The 20,604-nt window shown below is 34.8% G+C and overlaps 1 protein-coding gene across 1 annotated transcript; it reads left to right on the top strand.

Moving 5' to 3' along the window:
- The first annotated feature begins 4,934 nt into the window (after positions 1-4,934).
- LOC115705099 (NADPH-dependent aldo-keto reductase, chloroplastic) lies at positions 4,935-8,365 on the top strand. Its single transcript, XM_030632337.2, has 5 exons — positions 4,935-5,221; positions 5,427-5,602; positions 6,138-6,381; positions 7,578-7,757; positions 7,844-8,365. The coding sequence occupies exons 1-5, from the start codon at positions 5,102-5,104 to the stop codon at positions 8,069-8,071; spliced, it is 948 nt and encodes a 315-aa protein (XP_030488197.2). The 5' UTR covers positions 4,935-5,101; the 3' UTR covers positions 8,072-8,365.
- The last annotated feature ends 12,239 nt before the right edge of the window (positions 8,366-20,604 follow it).

Here is a 20,604-nt window from a genome sequence, read left to right as displayed (position 1 = left end):
CACTTTAGACTCTTGTATAAACACTAGGTGATGGGTGGGTTTGTAGTTCGATGCTCAATACTTGAGCCTAGCAACACACATTAGTCAAATCACCATTCACATTTCACATACAATCCCATGCGCTAGACAAAATACAAAGTTATTACAACATGAATGCACACATAATGACAACATGGAGCCACATATCACTAAATGGAGGGCTTAGACTTGACCTCTCATTTTTTTATAATTATATTGATTTGCCTCCAATTATTTTTTTTTTCACAATTAGCCTCTCCCAAATTACATACGTTATTAGGTCCTGATTCAAACAGTCTGAGAGACCATCGACAAAAAAAAAAAAAAAAAAAAAAATAAATCCAAAAGGTTATAAAAAACAAATTAAACTTAGCACTAATCTTTTTCCAAGGGTTTTACACATGAGCACCGCGTTCCAACCAAGCTTGTGACATAGCTATATATCAAAATGAATATTCTTTCTACAGTGGAAAATTTCTATGGTTTTTCAAGTGGAAAATTAGGACTATAATTTCCTTCACATTCTAATTCAATTAATATATATGTTTCATTTTACATAATAATTTTTTCTTTTTTTTTTTTTCTTTAGCAGAAGATTGATGGATACATAGATAGGTAGAAGTATTGTACTTAAGTGGTATGACAAGGCCAATCCTGAGAATAGACGAGTCGAGTCCAGTGCGCTTCGGATTCCCCAAATACTATGAGTCCTGAAATTGTGAAAGAAAATTACTAGTATATACATAAATAATATATTAAATAATAATAATAAAATATAACAAATACCAAATACTATTTGGTATAAGGGTAAAGAATCTTAGGTCAAGGAATCAATTCACAACTCGTATTTAATCTTAATGTGTAGTTATGAAGATTGAACTAAAGAATTTTAAAAAAATTTACCATTACACCAAAATCTTAAAATTATTATTTTGATAATAATTAAACTAACCATATATAAGGTGTCAAAATTTAATTTTGTCTTTGGCTATCTTAGTATTGGCCTTAGTATATATATGTATATACCAGCTTAGATATAATAGTAACATGAGAAAATACCTACTTCACATGGCCTGATTTTAAAGATCCCAACCCCAACACGTATTGTAGCGGTGCACCAAAAATGTATGTAAGACTTACAAGATATAAATATATTATTCTGATTAATGTCACCCAAATCCATGTCAATGTAATAGTATAATTATATGCATATATAACAATATTCAGTATTGATATCTCTCAAAGACTATCAAAGGGTTAAGATCAAAAATAGAATAGATATCTTGAGACTAAAGGAAAAAAGAAAAAAGTTAAATAAGAACCATGGACACGATTTTGTACCATGATGTACTTTTACGCAGGGCCGGCCCAAGTATTGGGCAGCTTGGGCCATTACACAAGGCTCCTATTTTTTTAAGGCCCAATTTTTTATTTTTATTTTTTTTGAAAAAAAAGGCCTATTTTTTTTTCTCTTTTTTTCCTATTATTTATACATAAATAAAAAAAAAAATTAATTGAAAATTTATAAAGCAATTTTTTTTTTTTTTTTAAAAAAGCTACTAATAGAATTGTAGTTTTAATGTACATGTTTTTTTTTTTTTTCTAAAGGGCCCAATTTTAAAATTTCGCACAAGGCCCCCAAAATGCTTGGGCCGGCCCTGCTTTTACGGAATGTATTCCGTGATGTACGACAGTCGTTAAATAGAGAAGTTATTTGATCTGAGGACTGAGGTTGATTTAGGGGTAATTAGGGTTAAAAAATAGTAATGTACCCTGAGACTCATTATTATATATCCTGAAATCCATCTAATATATCACAGAATATATTCCGTAAAAGTATATCACAAAACAAAATTGTATCCTAATATGTTCACCTTCTTTGATCTTTCCAAGAAAGAAAGAATATTATGTATATATATTTATCATTTGTATATGATCCTAAATATTTCTATCATTTGTATATGATCCTAAATATTTCAAACAAAATATAGAATAACTTGGATTATATACTTTTGTTTGCATCGATGTAATTTCCTGTGTTTTATTGGACTTGGAGAAAGAAAAACAAATCTTAATTAAATTCCAAGAGATAAAATAATTCTTTTTTTAATTAGTAATGGTTTTGAACGTGCAGAATATTGAGAAGACATTTTTCTATTCTCTCTGCTATGATCTTATTCTCTACTTTGAATCCACGTTATTATTTTATTATATATCTTATATATTATTGACTTTTATCTTTGGCCGGTTGCCAAAGATTAAGCTAAGTGCAATGTTGTTATTAATAAATATTTTGTAGCAAGATTAAGGGATGACTAATGCTAAGGTTTAACAGAAAGCTTTCATATAAAAAATTCAATAATGAGTTCTATTTTTTTTTTTTTTTTTTTAAATAGAGAGAAAAAGGGAAATTAAATATGTTACTTTGACAAAATTTGTCTGTCAACCAATATTTTAATTTTGTTTCTTGTTTGAGTCAACAAATGTTGTATATAAACATAACGCTACATGCAGTTCCATTTTTTCATAATTATTCCTACTAGAACATCTCTAATAATAAAACTTTTAGATGATGCTTAGTGAGGTAAATATATTATGTGACAAAATATTAAGATGCTATACTATTAGAGAGAAAAGAATGTCAAATTTATATAGATGCTATGTTATAGCATTGATACTATTTATTTATTTTTTAATAAAAAATTAAAGCTAAAAAGTTATTGTAACTAAAAATTAAGATATATATTAAAAAATAATGTGTGAGATTATAATTATAGTATTTTTAAAGAGTGTTATATATTAGAGTGTTTATACAAATAAGAATGTCAAAAATGATGTGGAAGAGAGATAAAATAAATATTATATTTTAAGATGATGTGTAAATTTTTAACATCCTTAAAGGATACTACTACCATTGAAGATGATCTTAGGTATTCAACCGGTGGCATTTTAGAAATAATATTGACATTAACTTCTTTTAATAATTATTCAAAATAAAATATGTAAAATCCGATATTTTTCAATAGCTTTTCAACTTCATCCTTTAAAATATTTTATTAATATTCATACTTTTTAGTTTTATCTCAATTTTTGCATTATATGTATACATTAGCTTTTTTTTCTGCATCATTAAACTTTTATTATACTTTTAAAATGATATTTTATTTCTTTTCTAATTTCTAGATAGAATATAAAAAAGAAGAGAAAAATTTATAAAATTAGAATGCTTCAGAGCATGAATGGTTATTGGTTGTAGCTAAATGTAGCTAGTGCTTTATTGAACTAAAATAGCTAATTATATACCTCAATTAATGGAGAGTGAACATTGACATAATTTTTAGCTATATTTTTACATCTCAACTATTTTATTAATTCACTCTTGATCCAAAAAAAAAAAAAAATCACCTATTGAGTGCTTTTAGTGCATGAGGCCTTGGCCTCTCCCAAAATTTGTGATTTTTTCTTTTTTACAAGTTAAAGCATGTTTGTTTTAGTGTAATCAATATTAGAATGGAATAGAGATTACAATTAAAATGTTTGGTTGGTACTTTTAACTTTTGTAATCCTTTTACATTGTAATGCCTATTCCACTTGTATAAATTCTCATTACATAGGTACAATTACTAATACATTACAAAAAGACTTTTCTATCCTTCTCTCTCCTACCTCTTTACCAAGTTGACAATAAATAAAATAAAAACATTTTGGTCAATATATTAATTATTTAGTTTTATTTTTATACTAAACCAAATAAAAAAAATTGACTACAAAATAAACCAAACATGTAATAGTAATCTCATTACTATTTCTATTACCATTATAATTACATTCTAGTAAACCAAACCTTACTTTATTTTTTTAAATAATTCACCTATTATTTAAAAATCATAAATTTGGCCCCTCTAAAATCCGTCCCTTTTTCAAATTCCACCCGTTTCCTGAACTACATAACACTTTGTGGTAGTGATTTTTAATATTTCTCTTTCCATGACTTAAAGAAAATAGTTTTTTTTTTTTTTGATGAGCATATTTTCTTTATGTAGGTTTTATTAAGAGAGATAGGTGCCATTGCAAGAATACAACTGCCCACCTTCATTGCTGTTCTATGCAAAAATACTTGATAGAGATCAGAAAGATTACACGACCGACCAATTTGACTTTTTTATACCAATAATATTTGAAAATTGTTTCACCTTATTGACTTTTAAATGAATTAATTAATTGTTTGAAAATGCACATATTAATTATTTTTTTTATTATTATTAGGGTAAATACCATTTTGGACCTTCTGTTTTACAAAAGTTACCAATTAGACCATGTGTTTTATTAAATGACAAAATGGACCCTGTATTTTCTAAAATAGTACAAATAGTACCCTGAATTTTTTGTCAAAATAAAGTTTAATTATAATCCGATCTAAAAGTGCTATGACAAAACTGTTTACATTTTTTGTATCTTTTCGCATTAAGCATTGTCTTCAAGTTAGTTGTATTAAAAAAAAAGTTGTCAAAAATTAAGCTCAGGGTCTTATTTTTACTATTTTAGAAAATACAGGGTCCATTTTGTCATTTAACAAAACACAGGGTCCAATCTGTAACTTTTGCAAAACACAGGGTCCAAAATAGTATTTACCCTTATTATTATTACTAGAAAAAGGAAAATTTATTAATGGGTACTACGTTAAGATTGTTTGGCTTTTGATAATTTGAAATGGGTCATTTTGAGAAAAAAGAAAAAGAAAAAAATCCCAAGAGACATGGAAGATCCACACGCTTTGATATGTAGGGGTTTCAATAATTATATTTGACACCTAGCTCCCCACACCTCTCATTTACGTACTCCCACAAAAACGATTATTATAATATTATGGGTAGCCTTAAATATACACCTATATATAATATATATATATATATATGTAGTTGAAGTGTCTTATATATGAATTATTAAACAGTTTAATTATATATGTTGACTTTGAGTTGTCTATATAAAGAGGTGAAAATAAGCATGGTGTCACATATCGCATTTGATATATATGATCAAGTCTATAGAGATCAATAAAGTGAGAAAAATAAGATAAATTATCATGAAAAACGATCAGGTGCGATTAAATTGTGGAGTAACAATGCCTCTCATTGGCTTAGGTACTTATTCCTACCAAAACGATAGGAAAACAACAGAATCAGCCATTCATATGGCCCTCAAGGTACGTATATATACATATATATATACTAGCACTGGTATAGCAGAAGTATATCTAATATAATATATATTTATATGAGTACTACTACTAATTTCAATCAATCAAACCAGTAGTACTTAAGTACTAATAAGAGCATTATATTAATTAGCTAGCTTTGTTTTTTTGTTGTTGATGCTAATTGCATATATTGCATATAATTTAATTGCAGATGGGTTACAGGCATTTTGACACTGCAAAGATATATGGGTCTGAACCAGCTGTGGGAAATGCTTTAATGGAAGCAATTTCGGATAGAAGAGTAGAAAGGGAGGACCTTTTTGTCACTTCCAAACTTTGGGGAAGTGATCACCATGACCCAGTTTCTGGACTCAAACAAACTCTAAGGTATAATATCAAACCATGCATATACTCATCATCATCCACATATACATCATGAGTTTGAACCATCATCTTATTCAAGTTTATATATATATATATATAAATATTATTGTTATATTGGGAAAATCTACAAAAATAGATCGTACCATATAAATCGTATATAGGAAAAGAGCATGTGGGTGAATCGTCTCGAGTTTTATGCATGGGAAAATCTTGAACAGGATCTCTCTTGAGATTCACATTGTTGATGAAGTTGTTTTTAGGTTCTTTTTAAGAGAATAATGGTGAGAACAAAAGTACAGTACTCTGGAAACGCACGGGAAAGAATTAATTAATATTGTAACATCCATATATATAAATAATATTATTGTCATAACCTTGTTTTTCTAAGATTTTGAGAATCTCACACAAAAAGAAAAAGGTATATATATATATATATAATAAATAGCCAGACATACTTGTTTGTTGCTGTGTTACTACATAACAAACTGTCTATCTCCTCTTATTTATTTATTTATTTGGAATTAATGGAATGTCATAGGAACTTGAGCATGGAATATTTGGACTTGTACTTGGTGCACTGGCCAGTGACTCTAAAACCTTGGGCTCGTTTTGCCGTTCCCAACGAAGATGAGTTTGAAAAATTAGACTTGGAATCCACTTGGGCTGGCATGCAAAAATGCCTTGAATTGGGTTTGTGTAGATCTATTGGTGTCAGCAATTTTTCATCCAAAAAGATTCACACACTCTTGGATTTTGCCTCTGTTACCCCAGCTGTCAATCAGGTAATTATTATTAATAAGAACCTATAACAAGTTGGATTATAAATGTATATGTTAATTTATACAAATCATCATCAAGTGAAAAGTTTTACAAATATTAACTAGACAGAATCAATAAGATCAATTTTTCACGTTGATATGATAGGGTTTTGAATAATATATTTAAGAATAATATTATAAGGGAAAAGCTATATATATAATATATCTAATATATTTATGTATATTATATATAATCTGGGACGTAACAGCTAAAGTTTGATACAATGTTTTTCGGCAGAAAATCTCTTCTCTCTAGCTCTATATATTAACTAACTTCAACTTATTGAACTAAATTATAATTAAGATAATATTAAATGAGTATTTGCAATTTGCTTGATGGATATATTATTATTATCTTTTGTGAGATTTTTAAATGATACAGTCGGCATCATCAAGTCAACTACTCGTTGACATCATCAAATTTTTTTAATTCATTTTTATTGTAAATCCTTCTCATCTTATACATTATCCAATTATTATATAATTTTGAATCAGAAAGAGAATGGATGTGGTTCTTTAAAAAAAAAAAAAAGACAAAAGCATGTGACATATATAGAGAAAGATTTATTTGTTGTTTTTTGAACTGAAAAACATAAAAATATATAAATGTGTCAAATTCACGAGGTTAGGTTCGATACTTTCCTCATCCGTAATGCATATGAGATGTTCTTCATAATAATACATCAATTTTTAAAGTAGTATTTTCTCACGCGTGAGTGTGACATGTTTGGTTACTCTACTAAAAGACAAATCATATATGATTATATATATATAGGATATTTATTCAAGATTTTCATAAAGTTTTTCCTAAAATACAAATATTGTATAGCCTTGTTCCGGCTATTAAACTTTATTATTTTCTTTTGTTTTAAGTGTTTAATTTATTCGGATTTTATATATTCACACTATTTGATTTTCCATTTTCTATTTAGGTAGGATATACATACAACTAATCTATGATATGTGACATTACCTTTTTATAGTATTTCTTTTTTTTAAAAAAAAAAAGTAAAGAAAAAAAGAAAAAAGCCCACCAAGCATTGAAAACATCATGTAGTTGATTGTAATGAGAGTAACATTTATATTTTTCTTTCTTTTTTTTTTTTTCTGAAATAACATTTATGTTTTTCACAATGATCAATTTATTTATTTATGTTAAGGTGGAAATGCATCCGATGTGGAGGCAAGCAAAACTGAGAGAGGTTTGTGGGGACCACAAAATCCATGTAAGTGCTTACTCACCACTTGGTGGCCCTGGGAATTCATGGGGGTCAACGGCTGTGATTGACCATCCCACTATTCAATCCATTGCCAAAGAACGCAAAGCCACTCCACCTCAGGTAACATCTATAACATTAATTACACATTTGATGTTGACCAAATAAAGTCAAACACTAAAACTTGAGTTTATATGGTTCATTTGAAGGTTGCTTTAAGATGGGGGCTATCGAAAGGATCAAGTGTGATTGTAAAAAGCTTCAATGAGATTAGATTAAGAGAGAACTTTGTAGCCCTTGATTTGAAATTGGACGATCATGATTTCCTCCAAATTGACAAATTGGAGCAATGGAAGATCATGAGGGGAGATTTTCTTTGCAATGACACCACAAGCCCATACAAGTCAATTCAAGATCTTTGGGATGATGAAATTTAGTAATAACTACGTACGACACTACTGTTTTATAGTATTATATATATCTAAACTAATTTGCAACATCTACAGTCTTATGTTCCATGTTATTCTTGTCTTCTTTTTACTTGAATGTTGGGGTTTTCTCAAGCAAAACATTAAGGAAAGAGAAAACAAAATGTGTTTTAATTAAGTATTTACATTTAGGAAAACCCAAAGCTATTTGTATATGTTCCGTATAACTTATGACATCGAAAAAAAAAAAAAAAAGTTGTGTTTCTCCAAAAAGTATATACATTGAAAGTGTGTCCTTCTCAATCGATGAGTTCTTATGCCAAGTAATCAACTACAATAAAGAATATGTCAAAATTTTATTAAAACTTTAATTTTTTTGTTTTACCTGTACATTTTTAAATTATATTATACATCAGTTGAAGTAGGGTTCATAAGCAATAGTTTAGAGCTATTTTGGCTCAGCTGATATACATGCTATTTTATACATTTTTCAAATTCTTAATTAGCTTGGTGGCGTTTAGTAACACTTTTCTAATCAGTTTTCTGTTTTTAAAATTGAAAAAGTGAAAATATTTTTCAAAAACATGTTCTATAAAATATTTACATTTTTACGTTCAAAGAATATTTTTTTACATTTTTATGGTTTTTCAAAACATAACACGAAAACAACATAAAATCAACAAGAAAACTACATAAAAGTAACATGAAAATAATAACATCAAAATAACAACAAAAAATAGCATACATATAACAAAAAATCAACAACAAATTAACAAGATTACAACATAAAAGACCGTATTTTCTGTAAATAAAATAAAAAAAATCGTAAAAATGTTTAAAATCGTATTTTTGTAATTTTTTGTTGTTTTTATGTTTTTGTGAAATAATCCCTTTTACTTTTCAATTTTTTAATTGAGAATCAAAATTTTAAAAACAAAAAAAATCACTTTCAATATTTTTTAAAAAAGTTTTTTTTTCTTATCAATATTTTGGACTTCGATCAGATCCGGACCCAAATCTCCCCACGGCCCTGTGGCTGAACCCAGCTTCTGAACTGAACTTGAATCCAACCTCGGACCTAGACCTGATGTAAATAAAATCAAAAAATGAAAATAAAAATAAACTTTACAAAACACACTTTTGTTTTCTGTTTTTAAAATTAAAAAACAAAAGTGGTTACAGAACGCATTTTTGTTTTTCAAAAACAAAAATTTTAAAAACAAAAATTTTACTTTCATTTTGTGATTAAAAAATTAAAAAACAAAAGTATTACCAAACGACATCTATATTTATACTTTATTCTTTATTTTAGTTCATAGTGAGTGCTCTTAGTTCCCGCGGGAAAGAAAACTATATTGAAGTTTCACCGTGCTTTTGATAGTGATCTTCAATTCTTGGTTCAATAAATATTTGGAATATTTACACCATATATAATTTTTCTCTAAAATTTATATTTATACTTTGATAAAAAAAATCATATTGCTCTGTACACACAAGTGTACAGTTGTAAAATTTCATTAATCTAGCTAATATTTAAAATAATTATTTTTTTTATTTTATTTTCTTCTTCATTCTTTTCCCTCTTCATTTCTGGGCATTTTTTATTTCTTTTTTTAAATCTGAAAGAGATCTACAAAGCCCCCATGATTTTTGGTACACCAGCCAAAAACATCATTCATGGTTGTCCAAAGAGATCTTATTTATTTAGGTATTAGGGTCTTCTACTTTATAGGTTGGTTTTTGGGGTATCTCATGGTTTTCGGATTGCAATTTTTTATTTGTGGATTTTGATTGATTTTTGGATTAGAGCTTTCATTTGTGGGTTTTTGGATTGGAGTTTTTATTTGTGGGTTTTGTTTGATTTTGCACAAGCTCTCTCCCTTGCATGGACCTCTCCACCATTGACGACAGCACAAATTTCCATCATCGAGGACGACTGGAACACGAGTGTCCACCTTCGATGGCAACGCACGGACCTTCTTCCTCTCTCGACGACAACACTTGAACATCCACCACTAGGGGTGAACATAAAATTCAGAAAATCGAAAAAACCGTTCAAATCGACCTATCGAACACCGGAACTGAAGCTGACGAAACTGAAAAACGAAAAAACCGCTAACGGTTAAAATCGCCATTGAACGGTCAGTTTTTTTTTTGGTGATAAACCGACCGAAGAAATTGAAACCGACCATTATACACATATATATTAATTTATTATTTTTTTTCATGTATTATAGTTACTAATAATATATAAAAATAATATATTATTTTTTATTAATATTAAAGTTAAAAGAATAAGATAATTAATTTTTGAACAATTAATTTGTATGTTTGTAGTTGTAAAATGTAGAATAATGTATTTATAGAAAAAAAATAGATCTTTTTTTTTTAAAAAAAAAAAGTTCGGTTTGGGCGAGTTAAACCGCCCAAACCGAGGTTTAAAACGGTTGGTTTTAAGACAGGTTCTGGATTGGTCGGTCGATTTTCAGATTGCACAAATCCAGACCAAAAACGAAATTTTGGATTTTTATATAGAAAAAAATCGACCAAATCAACCAATGCTCAGCTTTATCCACCACCACAAGCTCCCTCCTCCAATAGGTTTTGGCTTCGACGCGCATGTCGTCTCTCCTGACTCTAGTGGATCTCTTCTCCGATCTAATATTTGCTTTATATATTTTATTTTTCTTTTTTATTTAATTTGTTTGGTGTATTTATTCAGATCTATTTTCTAATATATTTTATTTATATTTATTAGTGTTGTGTATAATATTTGTTCAGATTGTGATATTTGGGTGTAGTTTTATCATATTTGGGTTTGGAATAGTGGTTATGTTATTGTAGTTTTTTTATAAAAAAAATAAGATATTTGCGGCATAAATACTAAATGTTTTTAATTTTATACACTTAAATACCACATCTTTTATTTCAACGGATTAAATACCCAAAGTTTAGTTTTACTCACTTCTCTTACTACTTTTCTGTTAAATATAACTGAGAATATTTCTATGCCACATGTTACTCATGTATTGGTCCACTTCATAATTTTTTTAAAAAAATTTATTAACTAATTTTAAAAATAAGAAAAATAATTATTAATATATTATCATTTTTTATAAATAATTATAAATAAATTATAAAAACAAATAATCAGTTTTTTTTTTTATTTTTTAATCTCTCGATTCCTGCCTTTTCTAGCTAAGAAGAGCAAAAGAAAAAAGAAACAACAATGAAGGATCAGTCATGGACACAGGCAGAACATGCAGAAACGAGCAAGAAAAAGTGATCTGCCATGGACGCCGGTGAAACATAGAGATCTGACATGGTTTGTTTTTGGGCTGCCAGGAAAAAATGAGAGGATCTGTGGTGCCTCGGTCCGAGAGCAATGCGAACAAGGGAGAGGGTGAAGGAGGTCTGTTTGAGCTGCACAGGAAGGCGGAGGGTGGTGGCTCGCATTCATTGTCAATGTTCATCGATTCACCATTGATGCCGGCTTGAAGAAAAAGAGAGAGACGTAATCGATTTTTGAGGTGGTGGTTGCCCTTGGATTTTTGGGTTTTGATTGTTTAATGAGTTTGATTTATGGCTTTGCATAAAGAAAAATGAAAATTTATGGGTGAGGAATAATTTAGGTTTTTATTTATGTCCTGGATATATATATTTTTGTCATTATTGTTACAGTATGGAAAAAAAAGACATATAACAGTTATCAAAAGAAGACAAAAAGGAGGAGATAGAACTTTTAATATAATTTAGTTTTTTATTTTTAAAAAAAATTATGTAGTGGATCAATAACTAAGTAACACGTGGCATAGAAATATTTTCAGTTATATTTAGCGGAAAAGTAGTAACGGGAGTGAATAAAATTAAACTTTGAGTATTTAATCCGTTGAAATAAAAGATGTGGTATTTAAGTGTATAAAATTGAAAACATTTGGTATTTATGCCGCAAATATCCCTAAAAAAAGAAAAGAAAAAGAAGAAGAAGAAGAAAATTATGACAGTCAGTAGTCCCGTGATCTGTAAGGGGAAACACCGGGTAAGCTGTGTAATCCCACACCGCTTAGGGAAGGTCAAGTGTGATGATTCTGAGGCTGTGTAGGTATGGGACTACACAGTTGAAGAGAGCTTAAATGGATTGATTGGTACTACCTATATCAACAAGGTGCATCTTGTTTTTCGGTAGCCCATCTCGAAAGAATTCCACAGTTAAGCGTGCTTGACCTGGGCAATTTTAGGATGGGTGACCTCCTGGGAAGTTTTCCCAGGAAGCGTGCGAGTGAGGACAAAGCATGCTGGAAACACTTGTGTTGGTCTGTAGGGTCAGTCGTCATTCCATGAAGCAGTTAGAGTGGCGTACTCGTGTATAAGAGCCATTATTCCGTGGGTGTAAGGACCCAATGGAGGCTTGAAGCGGGGACGTTACAAAAATCTTAAAATTTAGAATAAGATGATTGAGATTTCATCTCAAAACCAATTGGCAATAGCAAGAGTAGCTTATTCATCTTATGTATGACAATTTATTTCTACACATTAGCAATGTGAGACTAACTCTAATACACTCTTCTCACGTTTGGGCCTAAAAGTGTGGGTATAACGAACAACATTTAAGAGACCACAGGGCCAAACGTGACATTTGAAAGAATCCCACAAGGCCAAATATTGAGAAATTTGTGGGTGTACACGTCGAGAAATTTGTGGATTTTTGAAACAGGCCAAAGACCCAACACTAGAAACTGGAACACATTGGCCGAAAGGTCCAAAATGGAGGTTAAAGGGGAGACAGCAGAAGTATCTTTTCTGGACCGACAACACTTTGGCTCACAACTGATCACAATTAGTTTTCTAGACCGGTGGCAATTTAGGCTCACAACGGATCACAAGTGACTCTGATACCATCTTAGAATTTGAGATAAGATGAATGGGGTTCCATCTCAAAACCAATTGGCAATGGGAGGAGTAGCCCATTCATCTTATATATGACAATTTATTTCCACACATTAGCAATGTGTGACTAACTCTAATAGAAAAGAAAAAAAAGGAAAAGGAAAATAGAAAAAGAGTAAAAAGAAATTAATTATTTTTTAAATTATTATTCCAGATTTTAATAATTTTTTTATTTTTAAATAAATTTTTTACAATAAGTAAATAGTTGATTTTAGGTGGATCAATAGAATTTTGTCATGTGTATATTTCTGTAGACATTGGAAAGGAGAAAGTAGTGAGGCTCACATAAATTAGGGAGAAAACAAAAGGGGAAGTTTCTTCCTTTATTTTTATAGGGAATACCTGTAACGTCCCCGCTTTAAGCCTCCATTGGGTCCTTACACCCACGGAATGAATGGCTCTTATACACGAGTATGTCACTCTGGCTGCCTCATGGACTGATGACTGACCCTACAGACCAACACGAGTGTTTCCAGCGTGCTTTGTCCTCACTCGCACGCTTCCTGGGAAAACTTCCCAGGAGGTCACCCATCCTAAAATTGCTTCAGGCCAAGCACGCTTAACTGTGGAGTTCTTTCAAGATGGGCTACCGAAAAACAAGATGCACCTTGTTGATATAGGTAGTACCAATCAATTCGTTTAAGCCCTCTTCAACTGTGCAGTCCCATACCTACACAACCTCAAAATTATCTCACTTGACCTTCCCCAGGCAATGTGGGATTGTACAGTTTACCCGGTATTTTCCCTTACAGATCACGGGACTACTGACTGTCACAATCACAAACAACAATGCCATTCAAATCTGTCTGTGTGACACAGACCTGCATGTTGCGCTCACATGCCTATTTATGTTTACGTGCCGTAAACCTACGTGTTTCTCTCACACGTCTATTTACAATAAGGCCTTAGAATGGTTCTTCTCGGTTTTGATTACCGAGTCCAACCTGATTATGCCTTGATCGCATAATCCTTAAATCTCAATATAATCATACACTTAGCATGGCATAGCATCTATTCAGCTTATATCACTAGGGTAATAACCATAGGCTATTAACCGCTCATATTAGGGTAATAACCCTAATCCCGGTTACAATTACTCACATATATCAATTTCAATATAAGCGCCACACTGCATACTCTTCATGCTAACTACTGTCTTACTTGTTGTCCCGCAAAGGCAGAGATTCCAAATCCTCTGGTGCTCCTGACCAGGTGCCGGTAATCCTTGAATACCCGATTCATAAGATCCATGAATGCCGACAAGCTCGTAGCATGTCTTCTAGAATTTGAATAGTTCTCTCGGATTGCCCATCCGTTTGAGGATGAAATGCTGTGCTGAACTTTAACTGAGTACCCATAGCTCGATGTAGACTCTCCCAGAATCTCGATGTAAACTTCGGATCTCTATATGAAACAATGGACTTTGGGACACCATGAAGACGAACAATTTCTCTGACATATAACTCAGCATACTGGTCAATGGAGAAATTCGTCCGAACAGGTAGGAAGTGCGCTGACTTTGTAAACCTGTCCACTATGACCCACACAGAGTCAAACTGTCCCGTGTTGCTAATAGAGCTTCAGAAGTCTTAGAATTGATTCACACAGATGTTTGTGGGCCATTTCATACGACATCTTGAAATGGTCAACAATATTTTATATCATTCATAGATGATTACTCACGTTATGGGTACTTATATCTCATTCATGAAAAATCTCAGTCTGTGGACGTGTTCAAAGCTTACAAAGCTGAAGTTGAGAATCATCTCAACAAAAAGATTAAGAACGTCAAATGTGATCGTGGTGGTGAGTACTACGGTAGATATGATGGCTCAGGTGAACAACGTCTAGGACCATTTGCTAAATTCCTAGAGGAATGTGGTATTGTCCCATAGTACACCATGCCAGGATCACCTAGCATGAATGGTGTTGCTGAGAAGTGAAATAGGACTCTTAAGGATATGGTAAGGAGCACGATCGCTCATTCTACCTTACCTGAGTCCCTTTGGGGATAAGCATTAAAGAGAGCAGCTTACATTCTCAATAGAGTACCAAGTAAAGCAGTTGCAAAAACACCTGATGAGATTTGGACAGGTTGAAAGCCTAGTCTAAAGCATTTCTACATTTGAGGATGTCCAGCTGGGGCAAGGCCTTATAGGCCACATGAAAATACATTGGACTCTAAAACAGTTAGCAGCTACTTTATTGATTATTTTGAGCGATCTAGGGACTATAAGTTTTATGATCCCATTGTTAGAAATATTTTTGAGACAACATCTGTAACATTTTTTGAGGATATTGAATTTGGGGGAAGAAATAAGGTTAGAGACATTGCTTATGAGGAGGAATTGAATTCAAACTCAGTTCCTCCTATCATTCTAGACAATGTTCAGGCTTCCACACCTGTCATTGATCAAAAAATGAATTTGGAACCTCAACAAGACAATGTTGAACAACTCCTAAATCAAGATGAGGCTATTGTTCAAGAAGAACAAATTCAACACCCTCAAAAACAAGAGCCATTAAGGAGGTCCACAAGAGAGAGAGAGAGAGAGAGAGAGAGAGAGAGAGAGAGAGAGAGAGAGAGAGAGAGAGAGAGAGAGAGAGAGAGAAGAAATGTTATTTCAGATGACTATTTTGTATTTCTTCAAGAACATGAGGATGAAATTGAAATGATGGAAGATGATCCAATCAACTTGCATTAGGCCATGAAAAGTTCTAACTCTCAAAAGTGGAATGATGCCATGAATGAAGAGAATAAGTCTATGCAAGACAATAAGGTTTGGGAAGTTGTACCATTACGAGAAGGTGTAAAACCAATTGGTTGTAAATGGATACTTAAAACCAAGAAGGATGAATATGGTAATGTGGTGAGATTTAAGGCACGTCTTGTAGCAAAAGGCTATACTCAAAAACAATGCATTGATTATACAGAGACTTTTTCTCTAGTTTCATCGAAAGACTCTTTTAGGATAATATTGGCACTTGTTGCTCATTTTGACCTTAAGTTACATCAGATGGATGTTAAAACAGAATTTCTCAATGGCGACATTGATGAGACAATTTATATGAAGCAACCAAAAAACTTTGTGGTTGGTGGCCCAAAGAATATGGTTTGCAAATTAAAAAAATCCATCTATGGACTCAAGAAAGCTTCTCGTCAATGGTATCACAAGTTTCATCAAGTAATTATCTCATTTAGTTTTGAGATGAATATTATTGATGATTATGTATATCACAAGTTCAGTGGGAGTAAATACATATTTCTGGTTCTATATGTCGATTACATATTGCTTGTCACTAATGATATAGGCTTATTACACGAACCCAAGAGATTTTTATCTAAGCAATTTGAGATGAAAGATCTTTGTGACACCTCTTTTGTTTTAGGAATTCAAATACGTCGAGATCGTTCTCGGGGTATACTTAGATTATCACAAAAGAGTTATATCTATAAAGTACTCAAAAGGTTTGGCATGCAAGATTGTAGACCAGGTGACACCCCTGTTGCTAAAGGAGACAAATTTAGTCTTAGACAATGCCCTAAAAACAACCTTGAAATTCAGAAAATGAAAAAGATTCCCTATGTATCAGCTATTGGGAGTCTAATGTACCTTCAGGTATGTACGCGTCCAAATATTACATACATTGTTGGGATGTTAGGCAGATATTTAAGCAACCCTGGTATGGACCATTGAATAGTAGCCAAGAGGGTTATGAGGTATCTTTAGAGAACAAAAGATTACACGCTCACATACAGGAAGTCGGATCATTTGGAGGTCGTAGGGTATTCTGATTCTTATTTCACTGGATACCAAGATAGCGGAAGGTCTGCATCAGGCTACATTTTTCTATTAGCTAGAGGAGCTATATCCTGAAAAAGTGTCAAATAGACACTTATAGCTTCTTCCACTATGGCAGCAGAATAGGTAGCTTCTTCCATTTGAGACTCATCCCGGAGTTCCTCGACTTGATCCAAAGCTTCTTGGAGCAGTGCCTGATTAGTGGCAGGATCGTAAGTCGTCCTCCTATGGGATGGGAATAATGTTTCTACCAGGATCATTGCTTCACAACCGTACGCCATTGAGAAGGGTGAGTGGCTGGTTGTGGTTCTGGGGGTCGTCCGGTAGGCCCATAATACCCTTGGCAATTCTTCAGGCCAGTTATTTTTACAGGCCAGCAGCTTCTTTTTCAAGGTGACCTTTAGGATTTTATTGACCGCTTCCGCCTGGCCGTTTGTTTGAGGCCTGGCTACCGCGGAGAAGCTTTTCACTACTCCGTGTTGGTTGCAGAAGTCGGTAAATTCCTCGCAATCAAATTGCTTTCCATTGTCTGAGACTATTTTGTGAGGCAAGCCGTATCGACACACTATGTTTTTGATAACAAAGTCCAATGCCTTCTTAGCAGTTATTGTCTTCATAGGCTCAGCCTCTGTCCATTTGGTGAAGTAGTCTACTGCTACTATTGCATACTTTACCCCTCCTTTCCTCGTAGGTAGAGACCCGATGAGATCTATTCCCCAGACCGCGAAGGGCCAGGGGCTGGTCATCAGGGTGATCTCGTTTGGAGGGGCTCTCGGTATGTTCGCGTACCTTTGGCACGAGTCATACTTTTGGACATAGTCTATACAATCTTTTTTCATTGTTGGCCAGAAGTACCCTTGCCTCAATATTTTCTTTGAGAGGCTGGGTCCTCCCGTATGATCTCCACAGAACCCTTCATGGACCTCTAGCATGATTTGTCTAGCTTCAGGGTCCGATACATACCTTAAATAAGGCATGCTGAGTCCTCTCCGGTAGAGAATTTGGTCCATCATTACATAACGATGAGCCTGATACTGAATCTTTCGAGACAGTGCCCTCTCTTGGGGCAACTCACCTGTGGTTATGTATTTTATGATGGGGACCATCCAGCTGAGTTCTTGCCCAACCGTTAGTGTGGTCTCTTTTATTTTGATGCTTGGCTCTGCCAAGCGTTCCACTGGTACTAACCCCAGCTCTTCGATTTCGCTGTCCGAGGCTAACTTAGCCAGACAGTCCGCGTGAGCGTTCTTTTCTCGGGGGATTCTTTCTATTTTATAGTCTGTGAACTCGTGGAGCAGTTCTCGGACTATTGTTACATACGCGGCCATCCTCTCGCCGCGAGTTTGGTATTCTCCGGATACCTGGTTTACGACCAGTTGAGAGTCACTGTAGACTTCCACTCTTTTGGCTCCTACAGCTTTTGCCAATTTCAGTCCTGCTATCAAAGCTTCGTATTCGGCTTCATTGTTTGAAGCTGTGAAGTTAAATCGGAGTGCTGCCTAGAGCCGTAATCCAGTTGGTGATATCATAGCCACTCCGGCTCCCGAACCGTTCTCATTAGAAGCTCCGTCTACAAACACCCTCAAGGTGGGGATTGGTGGTACCGACGTATTAGCTGTTGCCTCGGCTTCATTGCATTCGGTAATGAAGTCTGCCAAGGCTTGGCCTTTTATGGAGATCTGGGGTACGTAGTGTAAGTCGAATTGACTTAGCTCCATTGCCCACTTGAGGAGTCTTCCGGATGCTTCAGGCTTCTGGAGAACTTGCCGGAGCGGATGATTGGTTAAGATTTTGATCGGATGGGCTTGGAAGTATGGCCTCAGCTTCCTTGATGCCATCAGGAGGCAGAATACTAATTTTTCAATGACCGGGTACCTTGTCTCGGCTCCTATCATGCGCTTACTGACATAGTACACGGGGTGCTGAATTTTTTCTTCCTCCCGGACCAGGGCAGCGCTGACCGCGTGCTCGGAGACGGCCAAGTAAAGGAACAAGTCCTCTCCAAGGACGGGTTTCGATAGGATAGGCGGTTTGGCCATGTGGTCTTTTAACCTCTTGAATGCCTCCTCGCATTCATCCGACCATTCTAACTTTTGGCATTTCTTCAGTACGTTGAAGAAGGGTATGCATTTGTCCGTGGATCGTGAGATAAAGCGGCTCAGTGCGGCTACCTTTCCGGTCAAGCTCTGCACGTCTTTATGCTTCTTGGGGGATGGCATGTCCAGGAGAGCTTGGATTTTCTCCGGGTTTGCTTCGATCCCCCTTTGGCTGACTATGAAGCCCAGGAATTTTCCTGACTTGACCCCAAATGTGCACTTTTTTGGGTTGAGCTTCATACCGTATCTCCGGACGACTTCGAAACATTCTTCTAAGTCGCTTGCATGACTGTTGCATGCTTTGGATTTGACGAGCATGTCGTCTACATATACCTCCATGTTTCGTCCCATGAGGCTTTTAAACATCCGGTTAACCATTCTTTGATAGGTTGCTCCGGCGTTTTTCAGTCCGAAAGGCATGACTAGGTAACAGTATACCCCCTTATCGGTCCTGAAGCTAGTGCACTCCTGGTCTGCCGTATGCATTTTTATTGGGTTGTACCCAGCATAGGCATCCATGAAAGACAGCAGTTTAAATCCGGACGTGGCGTCTACCATCTGGTCGATCCTGGGTAGCGGGAAGCAGTCCTTTGGGCAAGCTTTGTTTAGATCTGTGAAATCTATGCAAACTCGCCAAGTCCCGTTCGGCTTGGGCACCAGGACCGGATTGGCCAGCCATTCCGGATAGTACACGTCGCAGATCATGCCACTGGACAAAAGTTTGTCCACCTCTTTCTCTAAGGCCTCGGCTTTCACCGAGTCGAGCGGGCGTCCCTTTTGCTGTACAGGGGGCATGTCCGGGTTGACATTGAGTACATGGGTGATGACATGAGGGCTTATGCCGGTCATGTCTTCTTGGCGCCATGCAAAGATGTCGATGGCGCCCTTCAGTGTTTTTGTTATTTTGTCTTTTTCCTCCGGATCCAGGCTTTTCCCTATCCGGAGTACTTTAGTGGAGTCGTCGTCGCACACTGGTATTTCTTCGACGTCCTCCATTGGTTCCACGACCCTTTCGGATCCTATGCGAGGATCCAACTCATCCTCTTCAGCCTTTTCTATCTCAGGAGGCCCCCGGACCATGAGTACAGGTAGGTGGGTGGCAACATTGTAACACTGCCTGGCTTCTCCTTGATTTCCCCTCACAGTTCCGACTCCGGCCTCCTGGGTAGGGAATTTTAGGCACAAGTGTCGGATTGAAGTAATTGCACCAAAGTCCACTAGGGCCGGCCGGCCAAGGATCGCGTTGTAGGCTGTTGGACAGTCTACCACCACGAAGGTGCAATATTTAAATGTGCTCTGGGGGGTATCCGGACACAGGGTAACCGGGAGCCTTACTTTTCCCATTGGGATTAGCGTCGTCCCGTTAAACCCCGTGAGCTGCGACCCACTAGGCGAGAGGTCCCGGTCGGTCAATCCTATCGCAGTGAAGGCTTCTTTGAAGAGCAGGTTCACGGAACTCCCATTGTCAATCAAGACCCTAGCCACCACTTCCGTGAACGTTATGGGTTGGTCCATTAGCCGAGGCCTTTGAGCTGGGAGTTGAGTAACCTCCCACACCTCATTGTGTTTCGCGGCCTCGGCATATCGTTTTCGCTCCTTGCGAGTGTTTCCTCCAATATGGGGACCTCCGGAGATCATGGCTACCCGCCCATTAGGCCGGGGCGGTAGCCCGGGAATATGCTGGGTGTCACCTGCG

This window comes from Cannabis sativa, chromosome 1 (genome assembly GCF_029168945.1).
Source record: "Cannabis sativa cultivar Pink pepper isolate KNU-18-1 chromosome 1, ASM2916894v1, whole genome shotgun sequence".
NCBI classification, from domain to species: domain Eukaryota; kingdom Viridiplantae; phylum Streptophyta; class Magnoliopsida; order Rosales; family Cannabaceae; genus Cannabis; species Cannabis sativa.
This window is presented reverse-complemented; position numbering and strand designations above follow the sequence as displayed.